Genomic DNA, 16180 nt, shown 5'->3' with positions numbered 1-16180 from the left:
GTGAGCAATAGGAACAATGCAGGGGATTGATGGATAAATGGCTGGGTAGAAAGATGGAAAGAAGAAGAAATCTGAGCTTTTACTGTTACCCCAAACTACAGCATGAAAGAAAAAGACTGTCTTTTCCACCTCATCAACTCTTTGGTGAACAATAAAGTACAGTGAGCCCTGCCACCACGCAGTGTGTGTGGATTTGGATCCAACGGGAATGGTGACTGCCTCCAGCAGTCCTCTGCTCCTCCCGTCTCTGACAGGAGAAGCTAAAATTCTTAGGCCATGGGATTCGGTAGGAAGTGACTGCCTCATGATCACTTGGGACTTTTTAAATTTAATGTCTGGTCACTTGTGTCTAGTCTAAACTTCACTGCTGTTGCTTTATGCTTTTTGTAACAGTATCTAGCCCAAACTCCATTATTTCATTAACTTTACAATAATGTGACCTCTGTATTTAAAGATGAAAATTTTGAATCCTATCATCTTTTTGTGGAGAGAACTCAATATACTCATCTGATCTCCAAAAACTATTCTCTTTCGTGCAAATTACAAGAAAAAAAAAAACACCCTCTGACAAATTATGAAAAACCATGACCTAATGAGTGAGAACAGGATTTCATTCCTCAGTCCGAAGTTTGCTGGTAAATGCACAAATCAAAGAATGAAGGACGGGCTTTTCTTTTTTCTTTTTTTTCCTGTAGCATTTGCTGATGTCAGTGGTATAAACACCATGGCCTATTTCAAGTTGCCAACATGAAGTCAGCCAGCTCACAAAATTCCTGAAAATTTAACAATGGATTATGAGCTGACTGTGGCACAGCACTGGGACTCCTCACTTATCTCTTAGCAGAGTGCCTTCATGTGGTTACCAAACTGCACCAGAGCATGCAATGGCCCAGGACATCATGCCTGGTGTCAAACTCTGAGCAGATGAACTCACTTGGCCAGGACTGATGCTAGGCGAGTTAACAGGCACATACAGGTATTTCATACACCGCTAACCAACTGGACTGGGATCCATTTTATTTCCTACTCATCTGGTTTCACTGCAAGGAGGCACCACTACTACAGCTCCACAGTTAAAGAAAAGCAAAAGGCGGGGAAGAGTCTCAGAAGACCCACTAAGGACAGCGGAAAGGCCCATTTTTCTGTCATGCGTTACAGCAGACCATTTTTTCTTTGGCAGATGTCAATTATCTTCCTCTAAGTTCCTGTGCTATTCAGCTTGGTTAAGAAAAATTCTGATGTGATGTTTTTTGTTTAAAAGATTCAAGGAGAAGTGTCTGGGTTTTATCACCAACAGAACTTACCCGTTGACACAGTAGCAGCCATAACGCCTCTCTGCCCATTGTGAGTATTTACAGAAATCCCCTGTGAGTGAACTGCTGCAGCCAAGTACTGCTGATTTTGTAAGATAACCCCTACATCCCTTGAGCAACAGGTCTTGATCTGGGCTTGAGAGATGTAATATTTTGATAAAAAACGGCACTTCCTTTTGAAGCACATACTTGCGTGTATGAGCAGTACCGCTGGAACCTCAGTGAGTGCCTAGGCGAGGCTTACTTGGTCTCTCCCAGCCCGCTCCAGCCATAGGCCCCTCCTTCGCGTATCTGAATGTAGCAGTAATTAGCATCCATAAACCGCAAATGTGGCTTGTTCTTTTCTCTCCCCTTTCAGAAGCATCAAAGTAATTTGTATTTCTCATGAGTGCAAAAAGTTGTACACCTCAAAAGAGATTGAGACTCTGACATGGAAAGCTACTGAAGATGGGAACTTTATTTCCTAAGAGGGAAAATTTTTTTCAGCACACTTTCTAATGAAAGTTCTTATCTTTAATTTAAGCTTCACATAAGGTATTGCAAGAGAGAAAATGCAAGGCCTTTCAAAAAATTATCAAATTTAACTTTTCTCATGGAATTAGGTACTATCCTAACTCTTACACAACGAAAGTACTTAAACAAATACACTAATTGATCACCACTGTACAAGTCATTAAAAAGAAATCCATTCATGAGTACCAAGTATATATATATATATATATATATATATATATATATATATATACACACACACACACACACACACACACACACACACACACACATAGTACCAGGTATATTTTATATTCAGTTGTAAAAATTTGGGAGATGAAGGGTGTAGTGCATTGAATATCCCCCCAAATTAATGTCTGTCAGGAACTTCCGGATGTGGCCTTATTTGGAAATAAGGTCAATGTTAAGATGAAGTCACATTGGATCAGGATAGGCTCTTAATCCAATGACAGGTGTCCTTACAAGAAGAGAAGACAAGGAAGAAGACCATGTGTTGACAGAAGCAGGGATTGGAGTTATGCTGCCACAAGCCAAGGAACACCAAGGACTGCTAGAAGCTACCAAAAGCTAGAAAAAGACAAGGATTCTTCCCTAGAGCCTTTAGAGGGCCAGCCTTTAGAGCAGCGGTTGCCAACCTTTTGGATCTCACAGACCACCAGTGGTCCACGGACCATCGGTTGGCGAGCGCTGCTTTAGAGGGAGAAGGACTGTGCTGACACCTTGCTTGGGACTCCTAGTTTCCAGAACTGTAAGAGAATAAAGTTTTGTTGTAAGAGAATAAAGCCACTGTGGTAATTTGTTGTAGAAGCCCTAGGAAACTAAGCACAGGGGAAATGTACAAGTTAGGGTAAAGAGCTGATGCTGATGGATAGTGAGGTACATTGTGTACTTTTTGCCCCAGAACAAACTGCTAGTGTAAGTAGAAAGGAATGGTGGTTGGCAGGGTGCTGCTGAAAATGGGGCCAGTAGAGTGTTCAATGCAGTGAGTTAGTAGCCAAATAAATATTCCCTAATTATTCAAAGAGAGAAAAGTAATGCCACAAGCATATGCATGTAGAATCACAACTTCAAACATACATGCCAAGACAGAATCTTTCCTTCCATATTCTAAGTGGGAAATGGCAAAGATGAGGATCCAATTTCAGAGGAAGAAAGACTAAAATAAAAAACTGAGGTTCTACTTTAGTTATGCAGCCCTTAACTGAATCTCTCTCTCTCTCTCTCTCTCTCTCTCTCTCTCTCTCTCTCTCTCTCTCTCTCTCTCTCTCTCTCTCTCTCTCTCAAATATATTTTCAATTGCTTTTTTTACAGAGAGGAAGGGAGAGGGATAGAGAGTTAGAAAAATCGATCAGCTGCCTCCTGCACAACCCCTACTGGGGATGTACCCACAACTAAGGTACATGCTCTTGACTGGAATTGAACGTGGGACCCTATAGTCGGCAGGCTCTATCCACTGAGTCAAATCAGTTAGATCTCTGTCTCTCTTTTTAAAATGGTTTTTATTGATTTCAGAGAGAGGAAGGGAGAGGGAAAGAGAAAGAAACATTAATGATGAGAGAGAAACATCAATGATGAGAGAGAAACATCAATGATGAGAATCATTGATCGGCTGCCTCCTGCATGCCCCCTACTGGGGATCAAGCCTGAAACTCTGGCATTTGCCCTGACAGGGAATCAAATTGTGACCTAATGGTTGATAGGTTGATGCTAAGCCAGTGAGTCACACCAGTTACTTTTCAATCCTGTTATTTTATAATTTAGCATATATAATTTAAAATATATTGTTCATATTATAGTTTTTTAAAAAGTAGTGGCCTGCTGATGCTCTGTCTCTCTCTAAATATGCATAAAGAGGGGAGTCGGTGCCAGCTGCTGGGGGAAGAAGGCCTACACTTGCATGAATTTCATGCACCGGGTCTCTAGTAAAAATATATTAAAAAATAAATAAAATAGCTGAAACCGGTTTGGCTCAGTGGTAGAGCGTCGGTCTGCGGACTGAAAGGTCCCAGGTTCGATTCCGGTCAAGGGCATGTACATTGATTGCAGGCACATCCCCAGTAGAGGGTGTGCAAGAGGCAGCTGGTCGATGTTTCTCTTTCATCGGCGTTTCTAGCTATCTCTCTCCCTTCCTCTCTGTAAAAAATCAATAAAATATATTAAAAAAATAAAATAAAATAAAAGGCAGAGTCCTTGTTATAACCTGTTCCAAATGTATGTGACCCAGATTAAATGACAACAGTAATAGTACAGTAATCAATTTGAAGCTTAATTATGAAATAATGGATTACTTTTCAACACTAAAGTTAACATATTTATTTCTTTCTAAATCAGGCTTAGAAAGAAGAACCATTTTTTCTTTCCCAAATTATTTAGAATGGTTGATTATACCTTCTAGTTTATACCAAGTACTGAATGACACTCCCAGAGCTCTAATAAGTGAGAAAAACTCACAGATATTCCATCAATCCACTGACATGTATTAGAGGTAAGGTGATATAATAGAAATAGCAAAGGCAGCTACAGCAGTTGAAAATGACCCAAAACAAGTGGATCATGGGGGCTGAATCTCTCTTTTCTCCTTGGAAGCCCTTCTGGAGCAGATCTAATTCAGAGGCTGCAAACTACTGTGTGGATTCTTAGAGAAGTGCTGAATGAACCACATAGGTTTTTACAATATTTGTTTTAAATTTCTATTGTTGAGTAGAAATTATTTGGCTTCTTTTTTATTTTGGGTATTTAATCTGTCTCCCCACACACACATAACTACCTGAGACTATAGAAACCATAGCTATTTCTGAACCCAGAGCAAATTCTAACAATAAATTATAAATTTTCAGACCAAATGTTGTATAGAAACCATCATTTCAAACATATACGTAATGGCATTACCTACCAGAACTAAGAAGCCCTAACTCAGAAAAACACAAGCGGAAGGTAGTTATTTGCCTCATTCTGAATGTGGCTCCATGGATGTCACCTTCAAGAAATTGCATAAAGCTGGTAGAACACCATATGCCTTTCCTCAGCACAAATGACCACATCCTGTGCCAGGCAGCATTTTTCAGTCTCTGTGGTTAAGAACTAGTACAAATTAAAGTATAGCTAGGCAGAGCTGGAATGTTAGTTGAAGCTGTGATTTGAATCTCAGAAGTTTTAGACATAGGACTCTATTACTTGATCCTGTAAATATCTAAGACAAAAGATCCCAAGAAACATTTTTTTCTTTTTTCCTTTAAGAAACACATATACAGCCTGACTGATGTGGCTCAGTTGTTGAGCATCAACCTATGAACCAGGAGGACTCATGGGTCAAGGCCAATAGCCTGGCCAATTGTCTGGCCATATGGCTATGCGGAAGGACAACAGAAACTTGGTCTATTAAAGGATGCCCATATGGGGCACTGCCTTATGGACATCACTATGGGAATACAATGGGTGCATTAAAGTAGGGCATGTCAATACCCATCAGAAGAACCCTCTTCCAGGTTTGAAAAGGTGACTAGAACCAATGAGTGCATATTGCAATGTACTTGCTTAAGGTGGCCACTTGGGTCCATGAAATAAGTGGGCATTTGAGGACCACAGGAATGAAGAGAGGTGAATCTGGACATATTCCTTTTTTTACCCTCTGAGGCTCAGAATGCCAACCAAACTGTTCTGTCTTTTAACAAGTGACACAGAGGTTGCAGATGACTATGGGTAAGATTCCTCAGGAAGAAGGCCCGACACATAGCTGACAAGTGGATTATAAGAACCAATGGCAGTAGCCGCAAAAGGGCTACATATGGGTTTTTTACAAAATAAGCATTGACTCTGGATTAGACTTAGCTTACCTGGAGATAGATGCAAATGGTCAGAGTACTAAAAAAGAACTAAAACAGGAGCCATTATACCAATTTGGACTGCCAAGTCATATTTCTTCAGACCAAGGCATACATTTTCTAGCCCATAATGTCAACCAATGGCAGAGAGGTAGCATGCTCATAATAATATTTTCATAGAGAATTGGAACTGACATCTGGAACATTGATTTTTTAAGATCTCCTGAAGTGCTGAGGTATCTTACCTCATCCTTAGCTCAGAATGTCATATATACCTCATTTTCCCTTTTTGTCTCTGAACCTCTCATAATGTGAGATCTCTGACATTCTCATGTATGTGGGTTCCCCATACAGATGAAAGTAATTAGATTTGGTTATTTTCTCTGGTTAACCTGCCTCCTGTAGGTTTAATTATTAGAAGAGCTGAAAGAACCCTGAAGGCTAGAGGCAAATTTCTTCCTTCCCTATACCAGGATCTCTTGACCTTTATGATCCTTTTTCTATAAGAGATTCATTGTCAAACACCAGAGGGTGTCCTGTGGTATAATACAAAAATATATTTGGTCTTAGTCTCAGATTCCTAGCACAGAATTACTAAAACCCTTGCAATTTTCTGTGTGATAGTATATTTTATTATTCCTAACAAATCCCTTTCACTCACACCTGAGTTTATGCTACTGAGGTGACTTAGGGTGGAGACCCTAAATTGCCTCAGTATGGGGTAGTCACTAGAAAGACCAAGTGACTAGGAAATTGGAACTTTCAGCCCCATCCACCAACCACCAGCAAGAGTAGAAGGGACTATAGATTGAGCACTATAAAAACTATTGAACAATGAGATTCAGAGAGCTTCTGGGTTGGTGAACACATCAGAGTTGTGGGAGTCTTATGCCCTGAGGGCATGGAAACTCTCACACCATATCCTGCTTTAGCATCTCTTCCATTTGCCTGTTCCTGTGTTATATCCTTTATAATAAACTAGCTGTAGTAAGAAAGGTGCTTTCTTAAGTTCTGCGAGTCGTTCTAGCAACTTATCAAACCTGAGGGAGGTTTGTGAAAAGCCCTGAATTGGTGGCCAATTGGAATTAGTGCAGGTAACCAGGGGGCCTGGTACTTACAACTCGCGTCTGAAGTCAGAGCAGTGCTGTGACACTGATCCCTCAATCTGGGGGCTCAGCATTAACTCCAGGAGTCAGAATGATAATTGAATTGTTGGTTTCCCAGTTGGTGTCTAAGATTTGAAGCATTGGTTGCTGGTGTTGGAAAACACTCCAGACAAATCTTTCTATAATGAACATGTATTGTTTTTATAGTAAAAAGGAGTAAAAGTAACATTTTAAAAAGTTAGTATAACTTGAATACTAAATACTTAAAATTCTCAAAATTTGCTGATAACCTATATAGCAAATTATTAAATGCAAATACTTGTAAACTAAATCAATCCACAAATACAAGTTTTCCTTGGAGAATTCCTCATTTTTCTTTATATTAGGTCTTAACCATATCTACAACCATTAGTTGTCTGTACACTATGGCTCACCTTCCATATCTTCATCTTCATTGGTTGGGCATTCTGCACTGTCCACATTTTCTGCCTCACGAGGTTTGGTTAAATTGTAGTCATTTAAAATCACTGGACCTTCTAGGAGATAAAAAGAATTTTAACTATGCAGTCAACTTAAACAATTTTTTGTAAACATGTAAACATGAAACAAGATTCTAATCTCAGCTTCACACAGATCCTTAGTGATAGTGTCCCTTTCACACATGCTGTAGGTGAAACATGTGAAAACTCGTGAGGTTTAGAAATGTATCCAGGGTTCATGCACGTTTCCATTAAACATGATTTTCTTGAATATTTTTTTCACCTGAGTTAAAATGAACTCAGGTTCTTTCTGTATAGAAATTCTCTCTCCTTTGGGATATCTCACAATATCTGGTAGGATGTTATTGCTAGTTATGACCGATAAGTATTGATACATAGTGATGAGAAATATTTAGCCTGAAAATATTAATATAACCCAATTTTGGAAAGATGCTTTCCTTAGAGTAAGCTTCCTATTTTCCTTTTCTGTTCACATTATAAATGTAATTATGTGGAGCCAGAACAGTGTGGTTCAATGGTTGAGCATCAACCTATGAACTGGAGGTCAATTCCAGGTCAGGGCACATGCCCAGGTTGGGGCTTAATCCCCAGTAGAGGGCGTGCAGGAGGCAGCCAATCAATGATTCCCATCAGTGATGTTTCTCTCTTCCTCTCTAAAATCAATAAAAATATATCAAAAAGAAAAAAGAATCAGCCCAGCAAATAACAAAATTCCTACATGAAAACAAATGTGATAAACAGGATCAAAACTCACCCTAAAAAAGAACACTCACAGGAAAATTGGGGCCAACTCACAGTAACACAAAAAGGCATTTAAGTGATAATTTTTTTAATGCAACATAAGCTTTGATTTAAAAAGTGAGTTAATCAACACAGAAAACATAGGAGTTATTTGGGGAAAATAAATTATTTTAAATGTTTAAAGTTCATTCTGAAGCAGGGGTCAGCAAACTCTGGCCCAAGGGCCAAATCTAACCATGGCCTGTCTTTGTATGGGCTCAGGAGGTAGAATGGCTTTTACATTTTTTAAAGGGTTGTAAAAAATATAAAGAGGTTTCTGCAATAGAGGCCAGATGTGGCCCAGAAAATCTAAAGTATTTATTATCTGCCCTTTACAAAAAAAGTTTGCTGATCAGTGTTCTAGAGTGAAAAGCTCAAGTTGTTCAAATAGAAGCTACTATATTACTCAACAAAAACTGTCTTTCTTCAAGCGAATCAGTAGGTGGGGTATGGTTTGGTCCTAAAATACCAAAGAACTTATATTATCTAAATTGATGAGTTGTTTTTGTAACAGGAAGAGACAACCATATTTTTCTTCCTCAACACATTTCCATAGCATTTTTACTGCAATCAGAATGTTCCTCTTTCTTTGGTAATTTCAGTAAAGTTCTATTTCTAGACAGGAAAGAACTGATGCTGCTTTACCTGTAGGCACAGACTGCTCCTGACTGCTTTTCAGTTCCACATTTGGTTTTATATCTGAAAAAGTATATATAATAAATATTAGCTGCTTAGAGAAAATTTTTTCATATTTGAGAATCCTAAAATTTAATAAAGATACCATTTTGGAACCTTTAGCAGTAGATTTCCTCTTCAGAGCACTGTCAACCCAGAATTTTATTTCTCTATGTCCTCCTTAAAAAGTGCCTCTGGGAGTATAAAAGGTGTTAGCTGCACAGCAATGGTATTTTACAGAGATGAAGACCGCTGGCCGGTGTGGCTCAGTTGATTGGAAGTAGTGGGTGTGATTTCCAGTCAGGGCACATATCTAGCTTGCAGGTTGGGCACATGAGGGAGGCAATCCATTGATGTTTCTCTCTTTCTCTCTCCCTTCCTTCCTCTCTAAAATAATTTATTTTAAAAAGAAGGAAAGAACTTGCTACATACTTGTCTTTTAAAAAGAGAGAGATTAAGAAGAAAAATTAGTGCTTTGTATTTACCCACATACTTAATATGTCTGGTGCTTTTGATTTTTTTTTTTTTTCCATGAAGACATGAGCTCCCTTCTGTGGAACTCAGTCTAAAAAACTTCCTTTAGCCCTCACCAGTTTGGTTCAGTGGATAAAGCACCGGCCTACAGACTAAAGGGTTGGATTCCAGTCAAGGACGTGTGCCCAAGTTGCAGGCTTGATCCCCAAGTTGTGGGTGAGCAGGAGACAACCAATCAATGATTCTCTCTTATTGATGTTTCTATCTCTCTCTCCCTCTCCCTTCTTCTCTGAAACCAATAAAAATATATTTTAAAAAGTAATAAAAAAAATAATTTCCTTTTGCATTTTTAGTGGTGCCACTGCGTGAATGACAACTTAGTTTTAATTTATTTGGAAATATTTTTATTTTGGCTTCAATTCTAAAGGATATTCTTACTTGATATAGAATTCTGGGTTGACAGTTCTCATTTAGCACTTTAAAAATGGCATTCTACTGTCTTCTAGCCTCTACTGTTTCTGATAAATTAGTGATAACATTTACATATTACTAGAGGCCCAGTGTACACATTTATGAACCCATCCTCTGGGTAGCCTGCAGGATCAGGCTGAAATCTGCAGTCCAACACCACTTACAGCTCCTACCCGCTCATCCAAGTCCTACTGTGCCTGCCATGAGTTCATGCCCCATCAGTTCCAAATGGGAGAGGCTCGCCCTGCATCTGGTGCCCTCCCAAAGGGAGTGGCCTGCGTGATAGGGCTGAAACCGGCTCTCTGACATCCCCCAAAGGGTCCTGGATTGTGAGAGGGTGCAGGCCAGGCTGAGGGACCCCACCGGTTCATGATCAGGCTGGGGAGGAACTGTGGGAGGGCTCCAGGGCATGTCCGGCCCATCTGTCCTGATCAGCCAGACTCCAGCAGCAAGTTAACCTAGCCGTCAGAGCTTCTACCCCCTGGTGGTGAGTGCATATCATAGTGAGCAGTTGAGCAGCCTTAGCATATCATTAGCATATTACGCTTTGATTGGTTGTTCGGTTGTTCTGCTGTTCAGTCTATTTGCATAATACACTTTTATTATATAGGCCCTGTGCATGAAATTTGTGTATGGAGGGAAGGGATTATCCCTCAGCCCAGCCTGCACCCTCTCCAATCTGGGACCCTTGTGGGATCGGGCCTAAACCAGCAGTTGGACATCCCTCTTGCAATCTGGGATCGCTGGCTCCTTACTGCTCACCTGCCTGCCTGATTGCCCCAACCACTCTGCCTGCTGGCCTGATCACCCCCAACTTCCCCCCCCACATCCTGATTGCCCCCCAGCTGGCCTACTCATCCCAACTGCCCCCCTGCCAGCCTGCTCACCTCCAACTGCTCTCCCCTGCCAGCCTGATCGCCCCTAACCGCCTCTGCCTTGGCCTTGCCACCATGGCTTTGTCCAGGAGGTCTCCTGGTTTTATTAGTATAGATTCTTTTTCTTGAATACTTTCAAGATTTTCTCTTTTTTCTCTTTATTTTTGGCTTGATATGCCCAGATAGATTTTATGTGAATTTATCCCATTTGAGTTCATTGAAATTATCTGTAAAATTATGTTTTTCACCAAACTTGAGGAAATTTTGGACATCATTTCTAAAAATTTTCCTCCTCCATTCTCTTGCTCCTTTCCTTTAAGGATTCCAATTGCATATATATGTTAGACTTTTTCATATTTCCCCACAGTTCCCTCAGATTCTATTCTTCTTCCCCCCTCAATATTTTTTATCTCTGTTGTTCAGATTGAATACTTTCACTGATATATTAGAGGCCCGGTGCACAAATTCACGCATGGGTGGGGTCCCTTGGCCTGGCCAGCAATCAGGGCTGTCTCACCTAATCCCAATTGACCCAGACCCAACCAGTGCCACCCTTGTCAAGCCCTTCCAGGCAGGGGGTGTAGCCTCAGATCCCCTGGCCTGGCGCCAGGATGGGGGGCATGGCCTGAGGTCCCCAGCCCAGACTGGGGTGGGGGGCATGCCTTGAGGTGAGAGACATGGCCTGAGATCCCCTTTAAAGGCCTGCTGGGTGGGAGGCATGGCCTGAGGTCCCCTGTCAAGCCCAGCCAGGAGGGTAAGAGAGATAGAAACATCAATGAGGAGAGAGAATCATTGACTGGCTGCCTCCTGCACACCCCCTAACCCTAACCCTAACCCCTAACCCTAACCCTAACCCTCATCCTATCTCATTCTTTAAGAAATATATATTTATTGTTGAAAGTATTACAGTTATCCCCTCCCCCCTCTTCCCCACTGACTCGCTCTAGCCCGCTCCCACTTGCCCCACCCCAGGCCTTCACTACATGTGATATTCCACCAAATATGCATAACATGAATCTAACCATGGAAAAACAAACTAAACTCTAATTGGGGGACAGTTTACAAAATAACTGGCTTGTAATCCTCAAAAGTGTTAAGGTCATGAAAAACTGAGGAACTGTTTCAGGCTGAAAGAGAGTGAAGAGTTATGACAACTAAATACAGAGTTGAATACTCTTGTAGTAAAGGACATTAGAGAAACAACTGGAGAAATCAGAATGGGGTCCAAAGATTAAATAGTAGTAATATATCTATGTTAATTTCCTGATTTTGATAGTTGTTTTGTAGAAGGTGGAACATACATACTAAAGTATTCAAGGGTATCATATCAGCAACTTACTCTAAAAATTTCCAGAAAAAACAGGGTTTTTTTTGTATAGTATTGCAACTTTTCTATAAGTTTGATAGTGTTGTGAAACTTTTAATTGCATACTAAGGGGATTCTTAACAGAAAAAAAAGGAAAGAAACCTAGTTCAAAGGTTTCACATGAGCAACCTTCATGTGAAAACATCTTCTAGTTGCTACAAAGATGGCTTTTGATTTGGTGACCTAAAGGAAAAAGGTCCTGGTCCCCTGAACCTTTTAAACCCTCTGACAATGACATTTAAATAACTCTCAATATTTTTTCAAGAGGCCTTTGTGTGCTGTAAATAACATTAGAAATAACTGAGTAGTTTGTAATAGAAGATTCTGACTCTTATTGAATAGTATTCAGAATTTTAAGGAGACATTAAACCATGCATAATCAGGAGCATGGATGTTCTTCTTAGGTGCTAAAAAAATACTTAAAACACAAGGACAAAATAGATTGAAGTACACTTTCGCCCCCTGAAATTAAGGTCTTTATAAAAACATGAAGTCATAGGTAGATGGTAAAGGAATTCCCAACTGTTAAATATGTCTAAAACTTTTCCATTTTTAATGGACCGTTTTGTAATTTCTTATACTTCAGTTAAAAAAAAAGCTAAAAAAAATTCCATTTAGTGGAATATACTGGTGTTTTTCAATGTGTTGTCAGTCAATATAGCTTTAAAATATTTAAAAGAACATTCTAGAAAACTAAGAAAGAAGGGACCATATATTGCTTTTCACAGAAATACAGTTTTCTTTACTGATGTTTATACATATCCGGTACAGATGATGGAAGAATTTCAAAATAGGTTAATTTCATTGAAAAACAATATTGTCTATAACTCTCCTGTTACTTGAATAGGCAAAGCATGCTCCTGCCTCAGGACTTTTGTACTTACCTTCCCCTCTGAGCAGAATGCTCTTCCCCAGCTAGCTACCTGGCCACTTCCCATCTTCATTCAGGTGTTGTATGCTCAAAAGTCACCTTACCAAATATGCTTTACATAAATACCCTAAATAAAATGTCACCCTCCATTGTCACTTTGTTTTCTCTTACCTTGCTTTATTTTTCTTCATAAATTTATTTATTGTCAACACCTGACATATTTTTGGCCATTTTTGTTTTTATTTGCCTCCCAACACCAGAATGTAAGGTCCATGAGAACAGAGATGGTATGTGCATTTTTTTCTTGCTATTTTGCTGTGTCTTTAACTCCCAAAATAGTGCCTACTCATGATGGACATGAATTTTTACATCTCTTAATCCTTATGAACACTCTAGACTCTAGAGTAAGGTTCTGCAAACTACAACTTACCACTTGTCTTTGTGTGGCCTGTGAATTAAGAATGGTTTTTTAATATTTTTAAGTGGTTAGAAAAATAATGAGAATATTATTTTGTGCCACTTGAAAACTATGTAAAGGTCTATATCATTGCCCATAAAGTTCTATTGTAAATACAGACAAACCCAATCACTTACATATTGTCCAGTGCTGCTTTCATAGTCCAACAGCAAAGTTGAGTAGTTGCAACACAGACTATATGACTTACAAAGCTTAAAACATTCACTATCTGATCCTTTACAGAAAAAGTTTGCCAAATTCTAGATCTATTACTAATACTAATCTAATAGTAATACTTTACTGTCTAACAAAGTAGTTACTAGGCACTTGTATTTAAGTTTAAATTTAAATTAATTAAAATTTAAAATGTAGCTTTTCAGTCACACCAGCTACATTTCAGGTATTCAAAGAACATGTCGCTAGTGGTTACTCAATTGTACAACAAAAAGAACATTTCTATCACCTCAGAAAGTTATACCAAATAGCACTGTTTTAGAATATCTCACTGCTGCTTGGGATACTACTGCAATTTTAAAACAAACATGAAAACTCTGGTTTTTACATTTTTAAATCATTAGAAAAAAATTAGAAGTATATTGTTTTGTGTAACTTGAGTGAAGGGGGAAAAAGTAAATCAAACCATGTAAGAAGTTAAACATTAACCAAAGTTTCAAAGATATTATGCCAAGAAACAGCTTAACAGGACTATCTCCTATCAATATCACTATTTTTATTATTGGAATTCTAGGAAACAGTTGTGATTTCCATTAATGTAGTTATCAAAGTTACAAGTCATCTAGACAGCACCTTTCACACAAAATATTTTACAAATGTGACCGATTGAAAAATTAATGTCACTTTTCAGAGCGTAAAACATAAAACCCACCACATGATGCCAAATATTCAGATAAAATATTTTTAAATGTACTTATATGTATGTGTACAAATATACATGTGGCATCATGCTTCCATTAGGATTTTTTGGTATCATTAAATAAAAAAAATATTTCTTATCTCATTTAAAAGCCAAAATTATAAACCAGCAGAAAACCCTAGTTAACACTCATTCATCTCAGGTGCCCTTCTTCCTTTCCTGCAACTTAATACTCAATATAATATTTCTTAAGCTTAATTAAATCATGAGTGCTTTCTAGTGACACCTTACCTTTTAAAAACAAATCTTATAAAAGGCATAGCTATTCTCTTACTGAGAGGGCCGACAGATATATTGGACTGTAAAAGTTAAAGGCTATTTCTTTTGTAGCTTTCCAAAGCACTTCACCAATTCAAGCTTTACTAGCAATATCAAGTTGTTTCCTACCAGTACTGAAAACCACCCTTCCTCACATGCTTACTGAAAGATGACAATTTCAAGTTTTTTTTTATTCCTTCAGATTCTCTTTTCATTGACAAAGATGCCATTTAAAAAAATTTCACTAGCTAGAATTTTTGTTATAATATCAATATTTTTCTCAGCATTTTTATATGCTGCAAAATTAAAGGGAGTAGATTACAACTAAAATTTAAACTTGGAAATGTCATGAGTCTGGTTAATTAAGATTTCATCAAAGTTCACATGGGAATGTCATTACCTCTTTGGTCTAATATAAACCACTTACTAACAAAACCAAATATTTACATTAGCAACAAAATTTGTAACCATATTTTTAACTTGATGGTTATGAAGTTGCCTTCATTTTGAGACTATTAAGTAATTATTATTCAATTGAGAATAGCAGCTAACAAAATTATACTTTAAGTTTCAGAGATCAGATTTTCACTGGCTGTTCTGTTTTCCCAGTAGGAAGTTGTAGGTGCTAAAGGAGAGCAAAATGTCAAATCTCAGAAAAACTGCTGCATTGACTCTGCCAGCTGCCAGCAGTTCTGGTGTCTGCCAGAAAGCTGTCCCTGAACGCTGACATTCCTTTTTATCCTCATAACAATAAACTGACTCTTATCCCCATGTCTCTTAAAAATAGCTTTTTTTAATCTAAAATTATCACTTTTACTTTTTAACCAAAATCTTTGGAAACTGAGTCCTTACTATAAAAATGTACTTACATTAACATTAGGGACAGAAGTGTTAGCTATTATTTCTGAAAGGTCCTTTATCATTTTTTTTTAATACTACCACATATAATCAATTCCTGGAATCTTGGCATCAAAGAATAATTCTGCATAATGAAAAATGACACCTAAGACTAATGAAATCAGAATATTAGAAATGGAATGGATATCTGAACTAGCCAAGTGACCTTCCTCTGCCCCCTGATGCTTGAATTTCCTCCAATATCGCCTAATTTGGACTGAATGGGCTCCCCTTAGACACTTCCAATAATACAGAAGTTATTGCTTTCCATTCCAGGAAAAACATTTAATAAGCTAAATGTAGCTGAACTCAAATTTCCTGAAATGTCCATTTCAGGTCCTAGTTCAGCTTCCGAGGAGCATACAGATAAGTTATTACTCAGATGCTATTACTCAGTTCCCTAACCCCCAGGAGAGCTTTCTTCTGAACCTGGTTTTGTTTGCTTGTGGCCCTCCAAAAAGGTATCATGAAGCACTTAAATGAAATTTCGCATTATCTCACAGCATCTCTGGGAAATGAAGAGGTATAATTGCATTTATAATTCTCCCCATTTTACCAACAAAGTTCATGACACAAAGAATGACAAAATACAATCACCTAATTGTCCAAGGGTACAATGTCGGTGACACATTAAGGAGAGAAGCAGGACTAATTTCTTGAGTTTTATCTTTGTTTCAAAGAATTTAATGTTTTAATTTAAGTGCTTTTCTATAGATTATCGATTTTATTTTATTTTATTTTTTAAATATATTTTATTGATTTTGTACAGAGAGGAAGGGAGAGAGATAGAGAGCCAGAAACATCGATGAGAGAGAGTCATCGATCAGCTGCCTCCTGCACACCCCCTACTGGGGATATGCCCGCAACCA

At 38.5% G+C, this 16180-nt stretch overlaps 1 protein-coding gene across 2 annotated transcripts in view; it reads right to left on the bottom strand.

The window, feature by feature from the left end:
- IKZF3 (IKAROS family zinc finger 3) overlaps window positions 1-16180 on the bottom strand; it is a 68350-nt gene that overhangs the window by 39433 nt on the left and 12737 nt on the right. The window contains exons 2-3 of one of the 2 annotated variants that reach the window (XM_036407662.2): window positions 8679-8732; window positions 7188-7286 (exon numbers count right to left, since the gene is read on the bottom strand). In XM_036407662.2, coding sequence (XP_036263555.1) covers window positions 7188-7286; window positions 8679-8732 — 153 coding nt within the window. Of the gene's footprint in view, window positions 1-7187; window positions 7290-8678; window positions 8733-16180 lie in introns of both variants that reach the window. The other variant, XM_036407661.2, reaches the window with a different exon arrangement.

This window comes from Pipistrellus kuhlii, unplaced genomic scaffold (genome assembly GCF_014108245.1).
Source record: "Pipistrellus kuhlii isolate mPipKuh1 unplaced genomic scaffold, mPipKuh1.p scaffold_m20_p_37, whole genome shotgun sequence".
Taxonomy (NCBI): domain Eukaryota; kingdom Metazoa; phylum Chordata; class Mammalia; order Chiroptera; family Vespertilionidae; genus Pipistrellus; species Pipistrellus kuhlii.
This window is presented reverse-complemented; position numbering and strand designations above follow the sequence as displayed.